This window comes from Stenella coeruleoalba (genome assembly GCF_951394435.1).
Source record: "Stenella coeruleoalba genome assembly, chromosome: 1".
Classification (NCBI taxonomy): Eukaryota; Metazoa; Chordata; class Mammalia; order Artiodactyla; family Delphinidae; genus Stenella; species Stenella coeruleoalba.
In genome coordinates this window covers 141,932,379-141,956,147 of record NC_137169.1, presented here as the reverse complement: position 1 = coordinate 141,956,147, position 23,769 = coordinate 141,932,379, and the positions used below count along the sequence as shown (strand labels likewise).

Below are 23,769 nucleotides of genomic sequence, written 5' to 3'. Positions count from 1 at the left end.
TTCTCTTTGGCACTTATTACTAACAACCTATGTAATTTACTTATCATATTTATTATCTAGCGCCCTCACTAGAGCATAACCTCAGGGAGGGCAAGGATTTGGTTCTGTTCTGTTCATGACAGTATCTCTGGTGCCTCCAGCAGACGGGTGCATAGTAGTTGCTCAATAAACATTTGTTGAAGAATGAATGATATTTGCAAAGAAAGTAAACCTATTGTTTTCATATCTGTGTGAAATTCAAGTATTTATTGGAGAGAATACTGCTATGGTGTACAAACCACAGTAAATTTTGAATCAGATGTCCTAGGAATCAATCATTATATAGATGATGTAAATTTAAGAGCGACCATTAACATTATCTTATGCAAAATTACTTCTTCCCTAATAATTCTGTGTTCTTAGTATAACATTCTTGGGTAACTTTATGTGGAAATTTACGTAAGAAGTCTCCGTTTGTATTTGAAACACCTATTAAATAATATCTTTTTTCTCTCTTTTTGCTCCCTCTATGTAAGGAAGCACTTTTTTTTGTTAGGTCAATAGAACACTTGGAGCACATTCTTAATGCACATGTTCAGAATGGTAAGTAAACAGGTGTTAAAAACGTAACTGTTTCATTCCAAAGAGCCAAGTCTCTTAAATTCACATCCTGTTGAAATTTTCCTTGACAGTCCTGCCACCTAACACATTACTGTGTATTGCTGTATGCAAAGTACTGGCTGTTTTAACTGCTTGAAAAAAGGCTGTCCCCAAAGGGGGAGGGGGCTGGCACTAATTATCACCTTCTCTCCCCACCAATCAGTTTCCCACACTGATGACTATTCCTAGGTGTAAGTAAGGAGAATATTATGCATGAATTATTGATTCCCTCTGTAGTTCACAGGTAGATAAGAAGAATGGTCTGCTCAGGACTGTAATTCCTGATGAAAAAGTTAGATAGCCAAAGCCTAATAATAATGTACCCTACAAACTACTTTGTGCTTCTTCTTCTCCATTTTTTTTTTGTATTTATCAATAATCTAAGTTTATTTCATTTGTTTACAAAATGAATTGTCTGTGTCAGTATCTGCATCAATTAAAAAAAACGCTTTTATTGAAATATAGTTGATTTACAATGTTGTATTAGTTTCTGGTATACAGCAAAGTGATTCAGTTATACACATATATGTTCTTTTTCATATTCTTTTCCATTATGGTTTATTATAGGATATTGAATATAGTTCCCTGTGCTATACAGTAGGACCATGTTGTTTATCTATTTTATATATAGTATAGTTTGTATCTGCTAATCCCAAATTCCTAATTTATCCCTTCCACCTTGTGCTTCTTTTGATAAACATGAATATTCTCCATTGGCTGCTGTACCACGGGGACTGCTGATGTCTCCTTGAAAAAAATGTTACAAATTATTGTAGAAAAATCGTCACCAGATTGCTGGTTCCATTTAATAGATAGATTAGATTCCCTATGAATTAATCGAGGAGCTCAGTACTAGGCTAGTCAGATACTAAGATAGGAAGTTAATAAAATACTAAGTGGTGAGACTAGGTTTGGGTCCAGGTAAGGGGAGGTATCTATCACCTTTATGTCTCTGTGTTACATTCTAGAGAAGCTACTTATTTCCTCTCCTGTAACACCTTGTTGCAGGTGGTATGAGGTCAAATTGCAGAAATTCTAAAATGTCTCATTTTACATGATAAGAACTTAAAATTTATTTTATATGTTCATATCTTAGCTCTTACTTTCTTCCAAAGGCGAAAACAAACGATTTAAAGTGGCTCATTTGGAAAATATTGTCTCTAGAATATTCTATCCTTACTGAAAAAATGGTGTTTCTTCAAGTTGGAACTTTACCCAGTTTGTTAGGGGAGGGATAAATTAGGAGTTGGGGATTAACATATACACACTACTACATACAAAATAGATAACCAACAAGGACCTACTATATAGCACAGGGAACTATACTCAATATTTTGTAATAACCTATAAGGAAAAAGAATCTGAAAAGGAATATATACATCTGAATCACTTTGCTGTACACCTGAAACTAACACAACATTGTAAATCAACTATACTTCAATTAAAAAAAAAACTTTACCCAATTTGCACATTGAGTAAGCTTCCTGGCTTCCTCTGCAGGACCTCACTCCTAGATACAGAACCAGCTGTGTGGGTAATAATACAGCATGTGAAATGTCATGTTTACACTGCCTGTCAGCTGTTACAGAAATTTAATATCAGTGCCACAGTTTATTGTATATGGACATGTAAAGCCCAGTTTTTTTGTTTGGTTGAGTTTTTTAAAAATAGTTTTTTTGTATTTTGTTTTGCTTTTTAATACTTTTTTTGTATATCACTTTATTTAGTGGTCACATATTAGAAAACTCCATTGAGGTTGTTTCCAGTGTTTGGCTGTTATGCATAAAGCTGTCCTTGCCTCTCTTCTACACATTTTTGTGACCGTTTCTGCAGTGGAATTGCTGGGTCACACGGTAGACGTACTTAGCTTAGGTAGATACTGCCAAGTACTTTTCCAAGTGGTTTTACCAATTTATTATCCCCCCAGCAGTGTATGAGCATTCTCATTGTTTCCACATCCTCGTCAACACTTGGTGTTGTCATATAAAAAAATTTTAGCCTTTCTGTTGGTTGTGTAAAGCTATCTCTGTGTAGTTTTAATCTCTGTTTCTCTCATGACTAATGACATAGTCTTTTCTTATGCTTATTGGCCATTTGGATATCCTCTCACGCGGCCCAGTTCTGATTTTTATTAAAGATAAAGGTTTTTATTAATTTTATTACATAAGATATAAGAAATAATATCTAAATAAATAGCCCAGATAGTTTTATAAGCTTAAGGAAGACAGCAATTTGTTATATATGATGAAAGAGAAAATATAGAAGCATTCTGGTCACTGCTTTACTTTACTTGTTGTCCAGGCATCGCACTGATGATGTGGAACACATTTTTAGTTAAAAGGTTTTCTGCTGCTACGTACTTGATGGATAAGGTAAGGTAATTGTAAATTTCCTGTACTGACTTCTTGTTTATTTGGCTCCCTTAATAATTGACTGATATAAGAAAGATTATTTACATTAAGCCTTGTTAGACTGTTTTTTATTTGACATTACATTTTATTTGTGCTCAGCTGTGCTGGCCTTTTGATGATGATGACTTGAAGAGCCCAAATCCTTGAAAGAGAGTAATGTCCTGTAAAAGCCTCTTAACCCAAGTGACTAAGACCAGAGGTCGATTCGAGCAAGGATTTGCACTTTATTTTAAATTAAAGCATACAAATGCACAATTCCTCGCCAATCTTTGGATGTAGGGCCAAGATATTTTCTCTGAATAGGGTCGATTGCAATTTTACTTAGGTTTTCCTACATTAACCTCACCCATAAAGCATTGCCTGTGATTTCTAGATCCTGTTTCTTTAAAGCTATGATGCAATCTGAGTGCAAAATCTTTAGATTTTTATAATTTATCCCCTAGTTTTGTAGTTGTTTCCTCTGTATCTAATCCAGTAGACCTAGGAGTTAGCTACTCTCCTCCATAAATCTTTTTAAAGGGGTCAACACAGTATTCACATAAAGAACTCCCTTTTTTCCTCGTTCATATTTCATCAGTGACTTAATTACAGTATGTACAACCAGCATAAGTAGATTTGGCAACAAACCTAACAGGTAAGCCTATAACTCAACCGGTGGGAGAAGCTGCTGGTGTACTGGAGGGGAGCCTTTGGGCCTCAAGCAGTGTGGCCAGGGCCCTTGTCAGTGTGCTTTACGGGCCAGCTGAGAATGTCAGTTACTCTGGCAGCAGTTAAGTGGATGTCAGGAGAACTACTGCTATAATGACAACATGTTCTTTGAAATGTACAATGACAGACATTCCTAAATGGAAAACAGCACTCCAGCTCAGACCCCCTATAGGCCATGCTCCTCTAGAAAGTGCTTTGAAATCATTGGTAACCTTTTTGTGTAGTTAAATCTGTTTCCTGTGCACTCATCTTTCTTGCCCACTTACCTGCTTCTTTCTTGAAACACACTCCTTTTGGCCTTTATGGTATTGTTCTATTTCACCTCTGACCACCGTCTTGAGAGACTAATAATACAAAGCCTTTTCTCTGTTTGTGTTACCGTGTACAGATGTTCAGCATTCTATACCCACTGTCCCATCTGACCCTCAAAACTCGGGGTTTAAGCAGTCCTGAACAAGGAAGCAGAGAGTTTAGGATCATTCATTCAACAAATATTTATTATAAGTGTCTCTTATGTGCCAAGGACTGTGCTAGGTTCTGTGGTTGCAGAGATAAAAGTCACAGCCCCTGCCCTCAAAGAACCCACAATCAGAAAGATGGTAAACAGACAACAGGGTGCTCTTGGAACTCGGAAGAGGAAGTAAATGACAAGGGAAGGCTTCTGGGCTGAATTTTGGAAGATGAGTATATATGAATCAGTAAAAAGTGGGTGAGGAGCAAATGTTTCCAGCAAAAGGTCCTGGAGATGGGAGACAGCATGTTGGATTCAGAGAGCTGCAAGTAGCTTTGATTGGTTGAAGTACAGGCTATAGAAAGGAGCAGGAAGCCAACCGTGGAGAACTTCTGTGTGGGCTCTGGATCTGGGGTTTTCTAACATGTGTAAACTACTTAGCATCGCGCCTGGCACAGCTGGTGAGGGCGCAGTAAATGGTAGCTGTCATTTTTGTCTTGAAGACATTGGGGCAGTTTTAAGCAGCGGAATGATATGTTCAGATTTGCATCTTTAAAAAACGATTCTGGCAACAGAGTGAAGTATGTTGAAATTGGGGTTGAAGGCCACTGCAGTAATCGCAGTGAGAGGTAATGAGGCGAAGAGTCTGTTGTCCTTTTCATTTTCACTGTTTCCTGTGAATTGTCTTATCAGGTAATGTTCCTGAAGGGCAGAACCTTTATCTCCCACTTATTACCCTGTATAAAGTATACAGTTGAATCTCACTAATTACTTACTGAATAAGGACACCAGCTGATTTTCTGAGCCAGGAATATAACTTCTGTCTGCTTTAGACGTTTCTTCCTTCTTTCTGACCATTTAAAGGTTCGTATTGTGTGTCTTCATCAACTAGCAGAATTCTTAGCTGCTGCTTATTCGTAGCCTTGAGTTTGGTTCTAGGTTTTAAGGTAGTGCAGTAATCTGATTATGCAAAGTGGGAACCAGATTTTTGGAGTTTTTCTTATTTAATAGTTCAAAAATAAGTATTTTTGAAAGGGGTTATTTGTGAGCCCAGTGTATTTTTCGTAATATATTTTTAAGTTCCACCACAAAATTAGTTGCGTTGTGTTATAAATGAGTAGAACCAATGTTTAATTGATGAAATTAGTACTGCCTTTATTCATAGCTGCGTTTACATTTTTTAAATTTGGTTACTTTCTACTTCCTGTACCATGGTAATGCCTTTTGATTTAAATTATTAATTAAATGCAGCATCTTATGTCCTCTTGTCTCAGGTTGGAAAAGCACCAAAGGATAGGTTATGCCGCAGGGTAAGTGAATCTCCCTTAACTAGACGTGTAGTTGTTAATTTTGCACTTTATGTAGTACCTTATTAACTGTGGCGATGAACTCTGCCTTTAACCATTTTGATGACGCATCGGGAGATAAGAAAAATGCAAAGAGAATAGTATATCAATAAGGAAACTGGTCATGAACTATGGCCAATTTTAATTTACCTTTCCAGATTATCAGATAGTATGTTGAAACTAAGTTTGCCAAGATGTCTGCAACTTTGGACTGTGGACAGGAGGATAACATGCGGCCACTGCTGCGTATTTTTGCTGTCCTTCCAATTAGAAATTTATAATGGAAGTGGATTCATATGAGTAGTGAGTTTGATCTACCTTTATCTAATAGCTATTGTACAAATAGTCTTCAGTAACGTTCCAGTCCATGGATACTGGGGCTTATATTTGAGGTCAGTGATTCACAGTGCTAGCGTTTGCTCAAAACTTTGAAATATTCTTATTACAAATATCTTAATAAATACTTGGACACAAGAACCCAGCCATTATAGGCCCTTAGGTCCTGAAAAATCTCCATTGTTGAAGAAATCATCTGTATGCTCTTGAGAGTGGCTGTATGACTACCGTTCGTATATGTGTGTACATACACACACACGTGCTGTATTCCTTAAGGACGAATTACTTAGGGATGTAAGGGATTTGTTGGCTCTTGGTTTAAAAAAAGACTGCATGTGAGCACAGTGGCCCCTTGGACAGGCCCCTTCAGGAAGGATTCGTTGCCCACAGCATCAGTCTGGTGTTTAGTTCACTGGCTTGGGGATCCTAGTTTTGTTCAGAGGGTTCAGTTCAGTCCCTCAAAGATGCTCTGGAACCACACCAAGCTGTTTTCTTGGAACTTTTAAGATTCACACACGAGAGGAATCTTACCGCACACCGTGATGGTTTGGCTAGCAAATGCCTCAGCGAGCCAGATGGGAGCAGGATTGCCACCCCGCTATCTGTGGTTAACCGATGACACTGCGTCTTTCCAATACAGAGAGACATTTTTTAAAAGTTGAGGGTAAAACCATCTTTTTTAAAGCCTAATTTTAAAATTAGTTGAATCTAAAGAAAGGAATTAAAGTCAAGTGCCTTGACTTTCAATTCTTACCTGTCTATTCAGTGCAGAAAGTCAGTCGAATAGGTGCGTTTTTTGTGTGTGTTCTGTTTATTTTTCTGATGAAAAACTAGCAGTTTTGCTGCCGGAGCTAATTATGTCCCTTCTTAAAAACAGGACGTGGGGATGAGCGACACAGCAATGACATCTTTCCTTGGGTGTTGCTGGGATCTTCTTCAGACTTTAATGGAGGTAAAAGAGCTGTATTTTCATTCTGAACTGTCTCTAAAGTGTCAAATATTTTGAAAGTCATTGGACTTAAGAACTATTAAAAGAGATTATTTTTCATTGATTCACATCTAAGTTTTGACTTAAGCCTAAAAAATAGTGATGTTTCTTATTAGAATTAGATTTTATGTTTTTTTTTTTTTTTTTTTTTTACTATTATAACTTGAGGGGTGGGGAGAAATACGGGTTTGTACTTTGCTGCTGGTAGTAAGCTCATTAAGATGTTTGCAAACTATTATTTCTCCAATTCTGAACACAGTTCTCCCTTCTCAAAACACCCAGGCAGACGTCAGCCGGGATGAAATGCAAGTGCCCGTCTTGGACACGGAGGATGCCTGGCTGGCCGTGGAAGGACCGGTCTCCATAGTGGAGCTGGCGCTGGAGCAGAGGCACATCCACTACCCGCTGGTGGAGCACCATTCCGTCCTGTGCTCCCTCCTGTACGCTGTCATGAGGTTCTCTCTGAAGGCCGTGAAGCCACTCTCTCTCTTTGATAGTAAGGTAATCCTCGGAGGACTTGAGAGCCTCTCGGAGCTGAGGGTCTAGTAGGACTGTCTTATGGAAGTCATTCAGCCCTTTGTGTGTGTCTTGTATAGGATTATTCGTCACGGGGGTCTCTGTCCCCTATTCCTTGCCAGGCTTCCTTGTTCTGGTCTACCTTAAATATTGGTGTCCCAGGGTTCTGCCCTCTCAGCCATCTGCCCTTCTCATTCTGCACATGCTTCTTGGATACACTCCTTTTCTCCCTCTTGTGTGTCTTGTGTGTCTCCAGGCCTGACCTGTCCCCAGAGTTTGGGGCATGTATTTCTACTGAACGCCTCTCTTGGCATGTGCTGTGGACTGCAGATACCTCCTTCCTACAGTCTCTCTCTACCCTCACCTGCACCTCCCCTTACCTACACTTGCTGTTCCCCCCGAGTTCGCTGGCTTGGTCAGTTGATGAGTGATGTCGCTGTCTGTGCCCTGGCGTAAACTAGCAACCTTGGAGACAGCTAGCTCAGTTCCCTTCTTCAAGTCCCACAGTCACTGTAAGTTGATTCTTATCAGTTCTTCCTTAAATCCTTTCCGTCCGTCCCTCTCCATCACTGTAGCCTGAGCTCAGGCCTCGTTGTCTCCCCTAGGGTGGTACAGCAGCCTCCAGTTTCCCTCCACCCAGTCCCATGCTGCCAGAGCTTTCTTCCCAAAACACAGATTCAGTTGTATTAGTTTCATGCCAGTACGTAAAACACAGCCTCAACCGGCTTCTCCACCCCAGCTTGTGTCAGTAAACGATGATCCCGCTCTTGCGCAGCCACGGCACCCCCGGACACCTGCAGGCTTCCCGTCGGGCTCCTGGTGCCGGGAGCTCCCCCAGGAAGACTGCGTCCTGGAAGAAGGGGGAACAGGGCGCTGCTGAGAGCTCAGTTCCTTCTCCCAAAGGCACCGTCCATTTGGGCAGCAGCGAGTGAGAGCGGGAGACCTGGCATAGTATTAATATTTCCTGCCACGGGGAAACATGGAGCCCGAGGAAGGCTTCCCCACCCCATAATTTACCTTTTCTGCCGTCCATTCCTCTCTTACCTTGTGCTCTAGCCACTGTTCACTACCCCCCACCCCTCAGAGAAGGCAGACATTCTTATCATCTCTTGTCGTGTTTGTATCGTTCCATTTTCACAGGCAACTATTCTGTATGGTCAGCTCCTATTCGTTATTCATTTATTACTTAAGTGTCACCTTCGCTTCAAAGTCTTTGTCTACATTTCCTGAACTGACCACCTCTTTGCCATATCCCCATGTCTATGTGCCATGCTGGCCACATAACAGGAGCCCAATAAATGTTTAATGCATTCATAAGTAAGGAGGTGATAAAGAGAAGGTACATGACAGAGGTCTGCAGAAGGGATGGGAGGGCGTGGTGAGTAGAGTCTGGGAAACCACTGGGAATCAGGAGTTGGTGAGGATGTGGACTGGGGAGAATAATACAGATCATGAAGGGATTTCCAGGAGTCAGTAACCTGAGGACACGCTAGGTTCAGCGCTGAAGCAGAGGGGATTAAAATTAAATCCAGTTTCAAGTTTGGGAGACTGGGCATGCCATTTACAAGGAAGCCCATTTACAGTGGTTTGGAAGTGTTGAATCTGAGAGTATATATAAGCAGAAATAGTATGTTTTAAGAAATTTATTTCCATAAGTACTTAAAAGTTTGTTTTGTTTTGTTTTGTTTTAAAGCAACCAAAATAAAGTACCTAGCTCAGTATTCCCCTCAAAAAGTTACTTTTAGAAACCAGAACATGTCCAGAATTGGACAAGCACAGTGGTGATGTTAGTCTCAACCCAGATCATGCTGGGATGGCCTGAGACAGCTGTGTGACTCTCATGTGCAAATACCAAAGCAGTGTGTTTTGGCAGGTGAAACGGAATCCCACCTCTGCCATTTACCGGCTAGAGTTATTTCAGTTCTCCTAGCCTGAGCGTGATTATTCTAGTGCCTACCTCATGGTTGTCATGAGGGTTAAATGACATACTCAACATGAAGTACTTTGTGTCTGGAACGTAGTAAATAATAAACGTGCACACATATTCCCAATCCAAAGGCTCTGGTGTAGAGTAGACCCTGATACCTAAGACCTCCGGGTAGAAACTATAGAGTAACAGACTGTGGGTGAGTGTGTGGGAAAACTTCCAAACGGTGATGTCCACATGTGGTGGGTTGCCGTTGGAAGTCTGGTGTCTCTCACCACTAAAGGATGAGTGGCTTCACCCTACTTGGCGGTCACACCAGCTGACCTGCAATCATAGATTAGGTCTAGAAAGTACCTTAGGTGATATCTGGCATGACCTGAAAAAACTGCAGCCCAGGATGGTGGGGTCATTTGTCCAAGGTGACCTGTTTGGAAGGGGTGGGCCTGGGACTAGAGCCTGGGTCTTCCAGCTCTTTGCTCTGTATTACATTTCCTTCCTGGGGACTTCTGAAATCCTATTTCCTGATATTCCTTTTTGGCTCTTCGGAAACAGATCTGTTCTCTGAAACAAATGTTTTTAAACAGTTCAACAAGTGTTTTTAAGAGGATGCAGAGTATATACTATGTGCTAGTTATCAATTATTGCACAACGAATGATCCCCAACCTTAGTGGCTGAAAACAGCAAATGAGTAGCATGTGTGAGTCTTGTTCAGGTGGCTCTGGCCCCAGGTCTCTCGCAGGTCTGCAGCTGGGGTGTCAGCCAGGGTTGCGGTCTCACCTCTGGGCTCCACCAGGGGCGGGATTGGGGATCCACTTCCAGGCTTACACGACTACCAGCGGGATTCAGCTCCTTGCCACACGTGTGACTCCGTAGGGCAGCTCACGGCACAGCAGCCCTCTGAGTAAGTGAGTGATTATGAGCTCCTAGGGCAGAAGGCACAGTGCTTTTGTTACCTGATCCTGCAAGTAACCTGCCTCATCTCTGCCTAATTCTGCTCACTAGCAGTGAGTCACCAGCACCCCCTTGGGGGAATGGGATTACACAATGCACGGGTACCAGGAGGAGGGGACCACCGCGGCCCACCCTAAAGGCTGCCTACCGCATGCTAGATAATAGTTATAAAAATTAAATGAATAGAATTGTTATTGTTCAAAGACAAAAAAAATCAAAGTTATTCTTGATTAAATGACTTCGTTTTTAAATCTTTTTTTCACCTTAGTAACAGTTCATACTCATCAGTTTTCTTGGTCTCTTCTTTCTCTTTAGGGGAAAAACGCATTTTTCAAAGACCTAACTTCAATTCAGTTATTACCTAGTGGAGAAATGGATGCAAATTTTATTTCTGTACGACAGCAGGTAATTACAGTTATTGGGATGACCACCTCTAAGGTGTTCTTGAGAGTTAACTTCCCTTTAAATTATGTGTCTTTTTTTGATAACTATTTTAATGGAAAAGCCACAGTAATTGACAGGAAAGTCAACGATTACTTGGATTTGCATATTTTTTAATGAAACATACTAACAAGATGTTGCTCTCCTTCTTTGCCCATCTTCAAGTTCTTATTGAAAGTCGTCAGTGCAGCTGTCCAGGCCCGACATGCAGTCACGAAGGACAAAGGCTCCTCAGAAGAGGCAATGACCACTCTTCTGGGGAAAGACCAAGATTGGCCAGTGCTGGCCCTGGATCTGGCCCATCACCTTCAAGTTAGTGAAGATGTTGTTAGGAGGCATTATGTGGGGGAACTCTACAGCTATGGAGCTGACCACTTAGGAGAAGAGGTAATAATCACCCGGTGAATGTCATTTGGGCTCAAGTTTTAAAATTGATAGCTCGAGTAAAGAATCAGTAAAGTTGCCAATAAAGCTTTTTGCTTTTCCTTCTTTTGTTAGAACTTCTAGGCACAAAACGTGAAGAGAATTAAAATAAAAAACTAATCAGATTCCTGTTTCTGGTCAATGTTTAGTGTAACTCCTGCCGTATGCCGGGCCTGTTTTATGCAGAGGGACAGAGCCATAAACAAAACAGACAGGGTGCCTTCCTCAGAATCCACAGTCTACTCGTAGGAGCAGAGAAGCATGCTCAATTCTGTACTGAGTGGTAAATGCTGCGAAGAAAATTCACAAGACCATGTGAATAAACAGAAGTATAACAGGGTGGTCAGAGGTGACATGAGAGCCGAGCCCCCAAGGATAAGAAGCAGCCCAGCCACTCAGAAAACCAGGGGGAGGTTTTCTGCCTCTTACTGCTAGAGGCAGAAAGAACACGAGGTCTGAGGTCAGGGACCAGGTCACAGGAGGTCTCATAGCCCACGGTTAGTCACGACATGATTTAATATAATCCCTTCTTTTGCCTAAAGCTTGAAAATGACTCCTGTAGTCATGCTGAACTGAAAAATTAGGAGATAAGAGGCGGCCAAAGTCAGGTGATGAGAAGAAATTTGGGGTTTAAATGCTGTTTGAATTGGGCTTTCTTTTGGTTGTATAAATGGCCATACCTCAGAAATGAAGTAGCCTCTCCTAGGCACCGAACTAGGCACGGGGGGTGCCTTTCCTAAAGGAAGCCCAGCTGTTAGCTTTTGCATCTGTTTGTTCACGTTCATCTCCACAGGCCATCCTCCAGGTTCAGGACAAAGAGGTCCTGGCCTCGCAGCTGCTGGTGCTGATAGGGCAGCGGCTGGCGCACGCGGTGCTGCGCACGCAGACGAGGGAGGGGCTGGAGCTACTTGCCAGGCTGCCCCCGACGCTGTGCACCTGGCTGAAGGCCATGGTAAGTGCCGGCAGTGAGAGGAGTCAGCAGGTCACTGGATGTTTTTTCATGTGCATTTTCAGTAGAGGAAAAATTTAAGTTTAATCTACTTAGTTCTGAAGAAAAGCATTTTTATTGGGAAATTACTCTCTGGCTAATGCTTAAGTTCAAGTAAGATGATTCAGTTGTATGTAACTGACGGGTTATTTTTGTGTCCCATTTGCAGAGCCCCCAGGATCTTCAAAACACAGAAGTGCCAATTGCAACAACAGCTAAACTAGTAAATAAAGTAATTGAGCTTTTACCAGAAAACCACGGGCAGTATAGTTTAGCCTTGCACCTCACTGAAGCTGTGGAAGCCATAGCTATTCCTCCTTTATGACACTTTATCTACTGTAAACAGTCTAAAATTGTGTGACTATAATATGAATTAGTGCATGGTTATTTTACACAGTAAGATCTGGAATTTTATGGAGGGAATATGGTTTTTTTCCTTTTGTAAAATAAATAAAAATACATTATTACTTTTAAAAAGTGCAGTCTTGGCTAAATTCCCCTCCTTTGGTTAATACTGATGATAAAATATGAACAAGTATCAACTATACTATTAACTCTTCTTGCAGATGTTTGACTGTTTATTTTTAATTCAAGCACTTAAGTAGCTTTATTGTTAAACTTTGCTATTTAAAACTGGTTATAATTTACAGATTATGTTCTTATTATAACATTCTATATTTCGTACTCAAAACGTTATTGTAATTAAATTTAAACGTGTTCATGTATAGTCCCCACCAGTTACATGAGAGAAGTACACCACTTCCTCTTTAGTAAATGTTGGGAAAACGCTTTTGTTACCATGCTTGGTCCCGTACTGGGGCACTGCCCCCTGGAGCTCTGGATGCCGACAGGTTTCTTTCCCAGAGGTTATGCTGTTGCCATCAGAGGAGGATGACCCTGCCTGTGGCGGAATAATGGGTTCAAGATCATATATTCATCAGAATGGACACTAAATGGAACCCTTAACCTGCTGTACTTGCCAAAACAGAATCTAAGATGCAAGCAACACAGCAAAATTAATTAAAATGCAAGTTAAGATTTGCTTTTTGCCAAGATTCAAAGCTGTATCCACATCAGGTAATTGTAAAAATGTATTATCTTGTAAAACTTACGTTTAAAAAAAAGGGGCAAAGATGCTAAAAATCTAAGGTCCAACGTTATTTTTCCTACGAGTGTTTTGAGGTGTCTGCTTCTGGGACTTGGTAATGTTACCTGTTCTTAAGAACAATACAGAAAATGCTTAGTGATGATACTACAGCTTTAGCGAACCTACCTCACAGCTGGCTTGAGAGGATAAATACAACTAATTTTGTACCCTACAGTGCCTAGAGCAGTCCAAGTGCTGAATAATCATTTGTTGATTAAAACCAAATTAACCAAAAAACTGTAAACCAAAACTCTGTAAAGAGCTGTACAAATAACACCAAGTATTTATTATGGTAAATCTTTGGAATGTAGCCATACAGTGTGAGTACTGACATGTCCTGGATCACAGCTGTTATTCGTAGCAACTCGTTGTGATACAGAAGTTTGTTCTTCACTTCCTTAGGAAGAAGCCAACTCTCGCAATTGTACAAATTTGAGGCGTTAATCAGGAACATAAAGGAAAAGTCTGATGTTTGAGGATATCCCAGTGTAAATTCTTTTTAACTAAGAGATCACATCCAAATAAGAAGTGTCTAAAACTTAATAATTACTGTTTCATTTGTCGATAAAATCTTGAAAGATTAATTTTTCAGATGTCTTGAGGACGTGGGGTGAGGGCCTTGTATGTCTGATTGAGGCACACGCTGCAATAGAAACACTGAAAACGACCACGGGCTGGTCTAGCCTCTCAGCCTCTGCTGGGATCTCTGCTGCCCCATCCAGACACATTTATATGATTTCTCGTAAACATGTCTAGCTCTATATAGTCACTTGCGTGCATTCTGAAAGATTAGTTCTTTCTGTGACTTTTCTAAATACTCTGAAAGTAGTTATGAACCTTGGAGGCTGGTCAAAGAAACTTGGAATTACAGGCGTTTTTAAAGATTAATAAATCAGTCACTTTGATTCCATTATCACTTTTGGGGGAGAGGGTATCTAATAAGCATTTTAGATAATAAAACTGGCTGAACTTATTCTAGTAGGACATGTAATCAAATTTGGGGATTGTTGAGAATATTGATCAGCTGAAATATGGCTCCTAGAACCATAACAAAGCATTGAATCTCTAGTTAAGATTTATAATCCTAAACTTTGCCATTCAAAGAATTTTAAAATTGAATTCTCAGTTGTATGATTAAAACAAGCAGTTAAATATTTTACTACTTCATTAAGGGCTTTTAAAATAAATCTGATAGAGGAAAGGAAAATAAATACCTGTGTATGCATTGTGTAACCATGAAGAGCCACAAATAACGATACAGAATGGACAGTTTCTGAAACAGGCATGTTGCACATACTGCAGTTATTGGTGGGAAACCGATAACTAGCGAGTAGTGTTTTCTTAGATCTACTCCCACGGCCAACCCCCCCAATACACCTTTCCTCATGAACATTAAATAGGCATTTTATACCTTGTTAAATTCTGTTGTATAATGCAAAGGAAAACAAAAGCGTTCAAATAATCATAAATTCTACATTACAGGTTGTATTTAGATGTAGAACTAGAAGAGACAGGATAAATGCAAATGAAGAGGAATATAGCACACCAAGCTTCTAAATGGTTCATGCTTTTGCAAAAAGAAAAATGAGGTATGGAGAAAAGTGTTTCACCTTTGTTATAAAAATTAAACTAAGGTTGAAGTAAACACTGTTCAATTGCTTTCTTTAAAAAAGAAATTGATTACAGTTTAAAATCACAGAAAACTCAGATTAAATAACACTAAGCATACATGGAATAATAAGTTCTCTTAGCAGTTGCTGTGGTTCATTTCACTTACAAGAGACAAATATTTTTAAAGTACTCAACAGCAACAGTGAAAGCCCTCTCTCACCCTGACAGGAATGGATTTGCTGTATTTCTGCTAAACAGAATTAACCATCCTTGGAAAGATTTTAATCCAGTACTGAATTGTTTATAAAATGCCCTATTATCTACTGTAATGTATTGTAAGTAGTCAAATTCTGTATATACTGCTATTTTCTGTGTCTGTTCATTGTAGTGAACTTTTATGTGTATTAGTGAAATAAATTTTCAGCTTTCATGTTGTTTCCTTAACATTTATAAATATAAGTATTAAGATACTTTCCGCTCTTACAGGAGAATAACAAACTTGGTGATGTCTTCGCTTCCGAGGCAACCCAAAAACTAGCTGTTCTGAAAAGGTCGGTGCGTGCTGTTAAGGCGGAATGAAATTACTCTTGTCATCTCTTAAGCGAGACACCCCTCTCCCATTCCCCTTCAAAACCACAGGTTTTTTACTGGATATTCACAACTTTTGCACCACCATCAGTCAGTAATTTCCCAGGTGCCTTTATTTTTAGACATTATAGAACTTAAATACTGAGTCAAGAAGACTAATAAAATATAAAACATTTTCTGCTGAGCCACGTTTGTAGGCAAGCATTTTCAGTGTCTGTGTTCTGAGGAAGTCCATTATGGATCCATCTGCATAGGTATATTTTTCCATGTGTATATATACACGTCATTTTTTATTTAGTTGCAGAAGAAGCTTGTAGCTCTAACTCTGACTCTCATCCTCTACCACTTACTCTTCCACTCATTACCTAAATCTTGGATTTCTTTGCAGTGCTGTGAACAATCCACCTAAACCCCCAGGCAGTCCCGTCAGGAAGTTCTTGCTCAGAAAGCCCTCAACACAGCGAGGTATTACTTCCCTCTCACAACTCCTGTGCATCGCGGACAGAGTGTGTCTGATGACTCAGCAGTGTACTTCCAACAGCGAGGGCATTTTTCCTTGGTAGTTGGCATGACAATTACTTTATATGAAGACTCTTCACGAATATCACCACCTATGAAAGAAAAACACGTGAAGAGTATTTCTGATAGGCCACTGAACTTGTACAACTCTTTACTTTTTAATTGGTTGGCAGGTGCTCCTTTTTCAAAGCTTCCTCCTTCCTGCCTTGGAAAATACCGCTTCATTTGCACATTTGTACATAAACAGCCAAGACAGTGGACTCACTCACTCATACAACCTGACTGACTGGGGAGAGATGAGGAATCTGAGACCCTGAGAGACTGACTGATTTTTCCACAGGTCACTGAGTTCTGTATCTACTCAGGCAGAGCAGGCCTTCTAGCTCTTCATCTGGGTGCAGTTCTGATAAATTACACTGCCTCTCCAGCTACATACTGGTTTAAGAATTTTAAAAAGAGCCAAATTAGACTGACAATGGCAGTGTCCCCACATTAAACTTCTTGGTTTGGACAAAAGGAAACAAAAACTTCTCCACAATGAATAGACCTCAGACTGGTAATGTACAGTAAAGGAAGTAAATTATTTTCTAGTCATTGCACAGAGAATGTAGATTAACATTTTGAAAAGCAAATTAAGCCAGAATCTACTACATGGTCAATGCGGCCAGGCCTCAGATTTCAACCGATGCCTCCCACCTCCTGCTGGTACCTAAAAGCTATTATGAAAAGCACAGACAGCATCACTTTTCCCAAAATATCTGCATGTTTTTCTCTCTTAACATTACTCGGCCTCCTTTCCATCAACGAGAATGAATTAAGCTGACAAAATCCCCTATCAAACAAATAACTACAAAATGCTTATATCAATGTGGGAATGAGTTCAATAAAACTTCCTTGATTCTTCATTAACAGTGGCTACATGACACTTTAATTTGGGGTGAGCATAATAAGAAATTTTAGATTCAACAGTGGGGAAGGGTAGCAGGGCTGGGCAGGACTAAGTATCAAAGGACAGGGGGCACAAAAGCCAACCAAAGTAAGGTAGACTGACTTCACATGCAGTGACAATGACTTATTCCCTCTCCTCCCCCTACCCCTGTGTTCCTAAGATCGGCAGGTACGGCACTTTGAGAGCTAGTTTTGAAACCTGGCCATTGTTGACACTGCTTCCATAGAAAACCGTATTCCAAGTGTATATGTGCCTTTAGAATACAAGTAGTCCACTGCAAAGCTGGAGATGACCTATAATTATCATTCAGTTTCCCAGATACCGCTGTTACCCTCACCTCCTTCTTACCTTCTAGGTTGATTAGAAATGTCCCTTTAAGCTCAGTGACATCTGCAGTTACTGCTCGTGGTTCCTGAGAGAGCAAAGTTGTCTGGGACGCCATCATTAATTCATTCAGCTGAGAGGTGCTGGAAGTCTCCTCAGCCTGTAGCATCTGGGCACGAGCATTTGCAAGTTACTATCTATCTAAATTAAGCTGTTACCATAAACAGGTTATAAAAAGAGATGCTGCAAGTTCTTGCGTTTGGTGAGGAACCCTTTGGGACCATTACCTCCTGAGCTAATACTATTAAATAAATCAATTCTTACTAGTATAAAAGGTAATAACTAAAAACTTCTAATTAATTATATTGATTGAGAATACACTGTAAGCCAGGCACTTCACTTTGCTAGATGGCTAAGTGTCCAACCAGTATTTGTAATGATCACAAAACAGCTACAGTGTTTTTTATCCCCATTTTACAAGTGAGGAAGCTTGCTCAGAGAGGTTAACTTGCCAGGCGTTCCCGACCAGTAAATAGTACAGCTGCAGTTCCAGCCCAGGTCTGTCCACCTCAGAGCCCATACTTCTTCCCTGTATCATGCTTCCTACAGTAGGAGAGGGGTTAAGATACTATCTAAACAAGGGTCTGCTTTTAGCAGTGTAGACCAATGGTGACAATCTTGAGTAAGGCTCAGAGCTCTTCTGAAGCACACAATCTGGATATCTGATAAGCACTCTTACATTTTTGTTGTAATTTCCATCTTCAAAACGAGTGTGTGAGCTAAGTAATACAAAATTCCTTAAGGAAAAAAAAATCAGCTCATGACAAAACAGGAGATTCAGAGATTAATTTGGTTTTAACAAATTCATAGTAACTGACAGATCCAGGACTCCATTAGCTAGTTAGTGTAATTCCTAAGAAAAATACATTCACATTTTTGAAAATCCCAAAGTATTTTTTTTCCAATATAAATGATCCAAACAAGCTGTATTGTTTTCAGCTTATTACTCAGACCTAATGAAGTCAAAGGAAACATGACATGTAGGGGAAAAGCCCAGTACTAGGCTGTGTGGCCCCAGCCAGGTCACAGCTTCAATGGGGCTCAGTTTCCTGGCTCATAAAATGGAGTCATCAGCTTCCCAACTTGTAAATTTTAAAATGTGAACATCTTACCAAAATTCTGTTATCTGATCAACAATCGTATACCTACTGGCTATTTCAAGCCTCAAATCTTAATCAATTTAATTATATTATTAAAAGTTTAAATTGAAGTTCCAACCAAATGAGACGGTCATTTTTTAGTAAACTATGATACCAGTAAAACTTTTTTAAAAAACATATTCACTACCAATTTTCTTCTCAAACGTTAAAACTAGAGAAAGATCTTAAGTCTATGTTAAGCTACAAGTCAGTCTGCCCAATCAACCCCTAAGAATCCCAAGAAGAAACTTCTGATGGCCCTTTTGAAAATTAAAAAATAGGATGAATGCTTTGAGATCCCATGATAATTTGCTGGAGCAAATGAATTTTCTTCAGATCTCATGAGAAAAAGATAAAAATATTTTTTGGGATTTGTTTTGAATCTGGTCCAGATGGACAAAATTCTCAAAAGCTCCCAATTTTTGTGTATTCTGATACGACTGCCGTATTGTCTAATTAGCCCTGAGGGCTTACATTTCAAACAGAACTTTATTACACCTTCCCATCCCAACCTAAAAAATAAGTAGCAACAGTACATGTTTCATAAGAGAAGAAAAAGGAAGCACAGAGAAGTCGGAAACAAAGAATCAGTGATTAGTATTAGGATTAGAAAACAGAAATCCTAATTTATAATTTTTTTAAAATATATTATTTACACTGAGATTTTTTAAAACTAAATTTCACATGAAGCTGTATGATATGAACACCATTTCAAAAGGAACAAATTGCTACTTACTTCTATTATCTCAAAAAGCAGTCCAGGCTCAATCACAATGATAACCTCATACTCAGCTGCATTTCTGCCAGGGATGCTTCCAAGAAATGAATCTCTCATCGCACATGCACTCTCTATTGCTTCTTCCAGTCCAGGCTTCTTCCAGATAGAACTGGTTCTAATCCATCCAGTACGAAAAACACTCTTGGGTTCTTATAAAAAAAAAAAGTTAACCAATTTACATATATTTTAAACTGTATATAAAGCTCAAACCATCAAATATTTACTATGCATGGAAAATAAGAATTGTTATTTATGACAATTAGCACGGAGCCATCCTAAATGCTTACCAAACATTTATATCAACATTTGGAAATGTAAACAAAGGATAAAGATATACAGTGAGATCTCAAAGGATGCCTAGAAGAAAATAAAATAGAAATATCCCAATATTACAGTAGTTGTCTCTGGGTTATAAGTAAGATCATGAGTGACTTTTGTCCTCTTTCTAGAATTCTACAGTTTCTAATTTTCTGTAAGCTTATTAATACAACCAGACAGAAAAAACTATTATAAAAATATTCACAGACACTATACGTTTGTTTTAGTAAAAGCCTAAAATATATTTCTGACATTTATAAAGGTATTTAAGAAAAAGTGATTTCTCAATATAGTCAAGCTGCTAATACATTTCAGAAAGCACTTTAAGGTGGCATGAAGACCACGCTGAAATTCATCCTACTCCACACACAGGTGTAGAAACTACTAAATGATCGAGATGCAAAAGGCCACAAAACAGTCACTGTAGATGAATAAGTGCCTCTTTTGTGAAGTAGATAAAATGAGAAGCTGCACCCTCAGCCAGGGTCTTTCTCATTCAGAGAACAAATCAAGTATTTCTTACCTTTAATGTAAGGTACGTACTGGAATACCTCTTCAGCCAAGTGAGGAAGAATGGGAGCAAAAGAACGAACCATTACATCCAAAATTTCGGCTAATGCAGTCTGACAAGAGCGTCGTTTGGGATCATCTGCATTTTCACAATAAAGCCTGTTGAAGAACAACTTATTGAGCGGTTGACAACACTTTGTACACGATGACTGCCAAGATGGGATCTGCCTCAGGCTGAGTTCATTCTGACAGTGCCTAAGCCTATGGCTCCAACGTCTTCTAATTAAAGGATAAAATATTCCATCATACTTTTTTTTTTTAATTTATTTATTTTTGTGTGTGCTGGGTCTTTGTTTCTGTGCGAGGGGTTTCTCCAGTTGCGGCGAGCGGGGGCCACTCACTGTCACGGCCTCTCCCGTTGCGGAGCACAGGCTCCAGACGCACAGGCTCAGTAGTTGTGGCTCACGGGCCCAGCCGCTCCACGGCATGTGGGACCTTCCCGAACCGGGGCACGAACCCGTGTCCCCTGCACTGGCAGGCGGATTCTTAACCACTGCGACACCAGGGAAGCCCCATACAACCTTTTTGATAACATCCTCTATGCCTTCCAAGTGTGCCCACCTCCTCAAAAACTCTCATACCTACGCTATGTCCAATTCTGTTTTTCCAATCAGTAACAGCTAGAATCTAGACAACTGTGTTAAAGGAAAATTAATGTTAGTTGAAGGTATTTAAAAGTGTGACTCCCCACCCCTGTGACCCTCTCAGTGTGTCAAGGGAAGGACTGGGAGTTACAGTCCCAGTGGAAGGTCCCTGAGGTACTGCTAGACTGCGGCTGACACCTCACACTGGCTCAGTTACTGTCACACATAAGAGTCACACCGTGTCGCCTGCATTCTGGAGCAAAACATGAAGACAGCACCAAGCCTGCCTCTAAAAGGGTATCGCTGATGTTATACAATGTCATTATATTAATAACTGGCTGAATACTTCTGAGAAATATCCCCCTCAAAGTCAGCAAACTCCTGAGGACAAGCAGTACGTTCGCTACCTCATATTCACAGCTAGTACTTACTGAGCACTTACTCTGTCAAACACAGCATTCAGCACATGACTTACATTGTATCTTTTCATTTCCACATTCTGAGACAGGTATTATCGTCACCATTTTACAGATTAAAAAACTGAGATTATAGGATAAGTTGCCTCAGCTCATAAAGCTAGTGACAGGATGAAACTTCCTAATCAGACTTGACTCAAGAACCCAACTTCTTAATAACGGTACAGGGCAGCCCCTCTTGCTCGCCTCTGCTTTCCAACATCTGCCAGGCAGCGCAGACGTTCAAGCAGTGTTTGCTGAGTATTTCAATATTCAGTCATACATACCTATCTTTGATTATGCTGAAATAAAAGTTGGAGAGTTCTCTGGTATAAAATGCTCGTAATAGCCGAACAACTTTTCCAAAGTCATACTGCTTATATGCATCGGTAATCTAGGGAACAAAGCCAAAATAAATTCGGAAGCTGGGATAAGCAAATAAAAATGCAAGTCATCATGAGCAAAATATATTCCTTTTCAAAATATGTTTCAAAGGCAGACAAATACAAAACCAGCAAAACGCGAGAGCACTTAAGGATCTTTAAAACGTCATTTCTGGATATGAAAGTCACCATCCTCAGAAAACACTGAATAGTCTACCCTGAAAACTACAAAAGAACACACGCCAAATGAAAAGATCAGGTTTTAAATGATGAAGCCACACTATTTTAAAACCGCAAAGAGTTTAAGTTACCAATGTTCCTTCATTTATGCCTGAAAAGTCAAATTGGGCGAAAATCTGCATGTACGACTCTTAAGGGTATGTGGAAGCAATTTTAATTTTTGAGAAAACACAAAATATTTGTGTTTATATATGACAGGATATCTTATAAGACAACATAGGAATCATCATTTCAGTTATTTCTATACTTTTGAGATGTATATTTCTATACTTCTGCAGTTAAATAAAGTATAACTCTATTTTATTCCTTCCTATTAAAGAAATACATGGAACTGATTTCAAGAGAAAAATGTGGTCTGAGGGGAGGCCTGGGCCTACTGCTGCCACCAGGTACTCCTGTAGTCTTTTGAGAGACCAGGAAAGAAATCATAAGACTTCATACCCTAATCAACCTAGGACCATGTGGAATTTATCAAATTTTTTTTTTTTTTTTAAATTTGCGGTACGCAGGCCCCTCACTGTTGTGGCCTCTCCCGTTGCAGAGCACAGGCTCCGGACGCGCAGGCTCAGTGGCCATGGCTCATGGGCCCAGCCGCTCCACGGCATGTGGGATCTTCCTGGACGGGGGCACGAACCCGTGTCCGCTGCATCGGCAGGCAGACTCTCAACCACTGCGCCACCAGGGAAGCCCAAGTATAACTTTTTTTAGTGTTTTTAGATACTATTTCTAATAAGGAATGCTCCACTCGTGTACAACCCAAATTTCAACATACAACTGTGCTATTTCCAAAAGCTTATTAATGCACACTTACCTTGTTTGCTAAATCCTGCAGTAAGTGTAGCATATACTGGTCTATGAAATACATATTGTTAACAGGGATAGAATCTGTTTCTGGGTTGAAACCAGCCACGTTTCCCAAAAGGAAGCGGAGTGTATTCCTAAGCTATAAATATTGAGGAAAAAAATATACAGTCAAACAATATATGAGTCCTTCAATTATTACTGAAAAATTATTTTCTTTATAATTTTTATCCAACTCATGTTACTTTCTTAATGGGATACTTTGTTATATCATTCCTATAATAAGACTACAAATGCAGAAAAACTCTCATTTCAAAAGCTCAGTTGCAGAAACAACCACTGTACTTTATACATAAAAACTGAATTTTCATTATATTTCTTTAAAATCTAAGGGCAAATCGCCTTTCAGTGGCCCGTTTGTTCATCTGTGTCGCTAAGAATGTTGTGTAGGTAAAAATAAATGGAATAAATGTGCACAGTCATTGAGCACATAAAAAGTATACAAAATTAGTATAATTTCATATTATATTAAAATATAAAAAGACAGTGTATAAAATTATCAGCATTACTACTAATATTTTTAAACAAATAAATTAGCACAGGGTATTTTTAAAAGCTCATAACGTGGAGAACTCATTTTCATTCAGTTGTGAAGTGCCAACAAAAATGTGCCTCATTTTTTTTTAACGACTCAGTAAACTTTTCATTCGGGAATAGTACATAATAGAAAGAGTAGTGACTCTGACCTTGCTAATATCATCTCTGGCAGCATTCAGTACAGATGGACTAATTATCACTTCAGTGAAGACATTGGACTCAGCGACCCACCAGCGAAGGACATCAGCACCATAGGGAGGCTCTTTGCTTTGATCCTTTTCATTGAGGGAAAAAAACATATAAACATATAAATGGTTTTCGATTACAATTTGGTGAACAGAGGCTTTAGGTAAGACTCCTATTTAGAAATGTTTGAGCAAAATGTAAGCATAAAATATAACCGTACTGTAACAAAATAAGGGCTAATGATCTCAGAGATCAGGCTGAATCTAAAACAACAACAAAACTGGAAAAAGGGAGAGTTCGGCCTGCAATCTTGTTCAGTGGCTTCCTGTCATGTCTGTAAACAGCCACTACAGCAGGTGGACAGAGTACTGCCCCATATGCGTCTGTGATGGGG

At 39.7% G+C, this 23,769-nt stretch overlaps 2 protein-coding genes across 4 annotated transcripts in view; one reads left to right on the top strand and one right to left on the bottom strand.

Moving 5' to 3' along the window:
• Window positions 1-12,471, top strand: part of RAB3GAP2 (RAB3 GTPase activating non-catalytic protein subunit 2) — an 88,259-nt gene extending 75,788 nt beyond the window's left edge. The window contains exons 27-35 of one of the 2 annotated variants that reach the window (XM_079929457.1): window positions 516-582; window positions 2,941-3,011; window positions 5,484-5,519; window positions 6,769-6,843; window positions 7,162-7,380; window positions 10,590-10,679; window positions 10,881-11,027; window positions 11,932-12,090; window positions 12,296-12,471. In XM_079929457.1, coding sequence (XP_079785583.1) covers window positions 516-582; window positions 2,941-3,011; window positions 5,484-5,519; window positions 6,769-6,843; window positions 7,162-7,380; window positions 10,590-10,679; window positions 10,881-11,027; window positions 11,932-12,090; window positions 12,296-12,451 — 1,020 coding nt within the window. In that variant the 3' untranslated portion in view covers window positions 12,452-12,471. Of the gene's footprint in view, window positions 1-515; window positions 583-2,940; window positions 3,012-5,483; window positions 5,520-6,768; window positions 6,844-7,161; window positions 7,381-10,589; window positions 10,680-10,880; window positions 11,103-11,931; window positions 12,091-12,295 lie in introns of both variants that reach the window. The other variant, XM_079929456.1, reaches the window with a different exon arrangement.
• Window positions 12,472-15,930: 3,459 nt separating this feature from the next.
• IARS2 (isoleucyl-tRNA synthetase 2, mitochondrial) overlaps window positions 15,931-23,769 on the bottom strand; it is a 68,161-nt gene continuing 60,322 nt past the window's right edge. For both annotated transcript variants that reach the window (XM_079929481.1, XM_079929482.1), the window contains 7 exons: window positions 23,339-23,464; window positions 22,603-22,734; window positions 21,456-21,562; window positions 20,083-20,228; window positions 19,200-19,390; window positions 17,289-17,433; window positions 15,931-16,083 (listed from right to left, as the gene is read on the bottom strand). In XM_079929481.1, coding sequence (XP_079785607.1) covers window positions 15,941-16,083; window positions 17,289-17,433; window positions 19,200-19,390; window positions 20,083-20,228; window positions 21,456-21,562; window positions 22,603-22,734; window positions 23,339-23,464 — 990 coding nt within the window. In that variant the 3' untranslated portion in view covers window positions 15,931-15,940. The remainder of the gene's footprint in view (window positions 16,084-17,288; window positions 17,434-19,199; window positions 19,391-20,082; window positions 20,229-21,455; window positions 21,563-22,602; window positions 22,735-23,338; window positions 23,465-23,769) is intronic.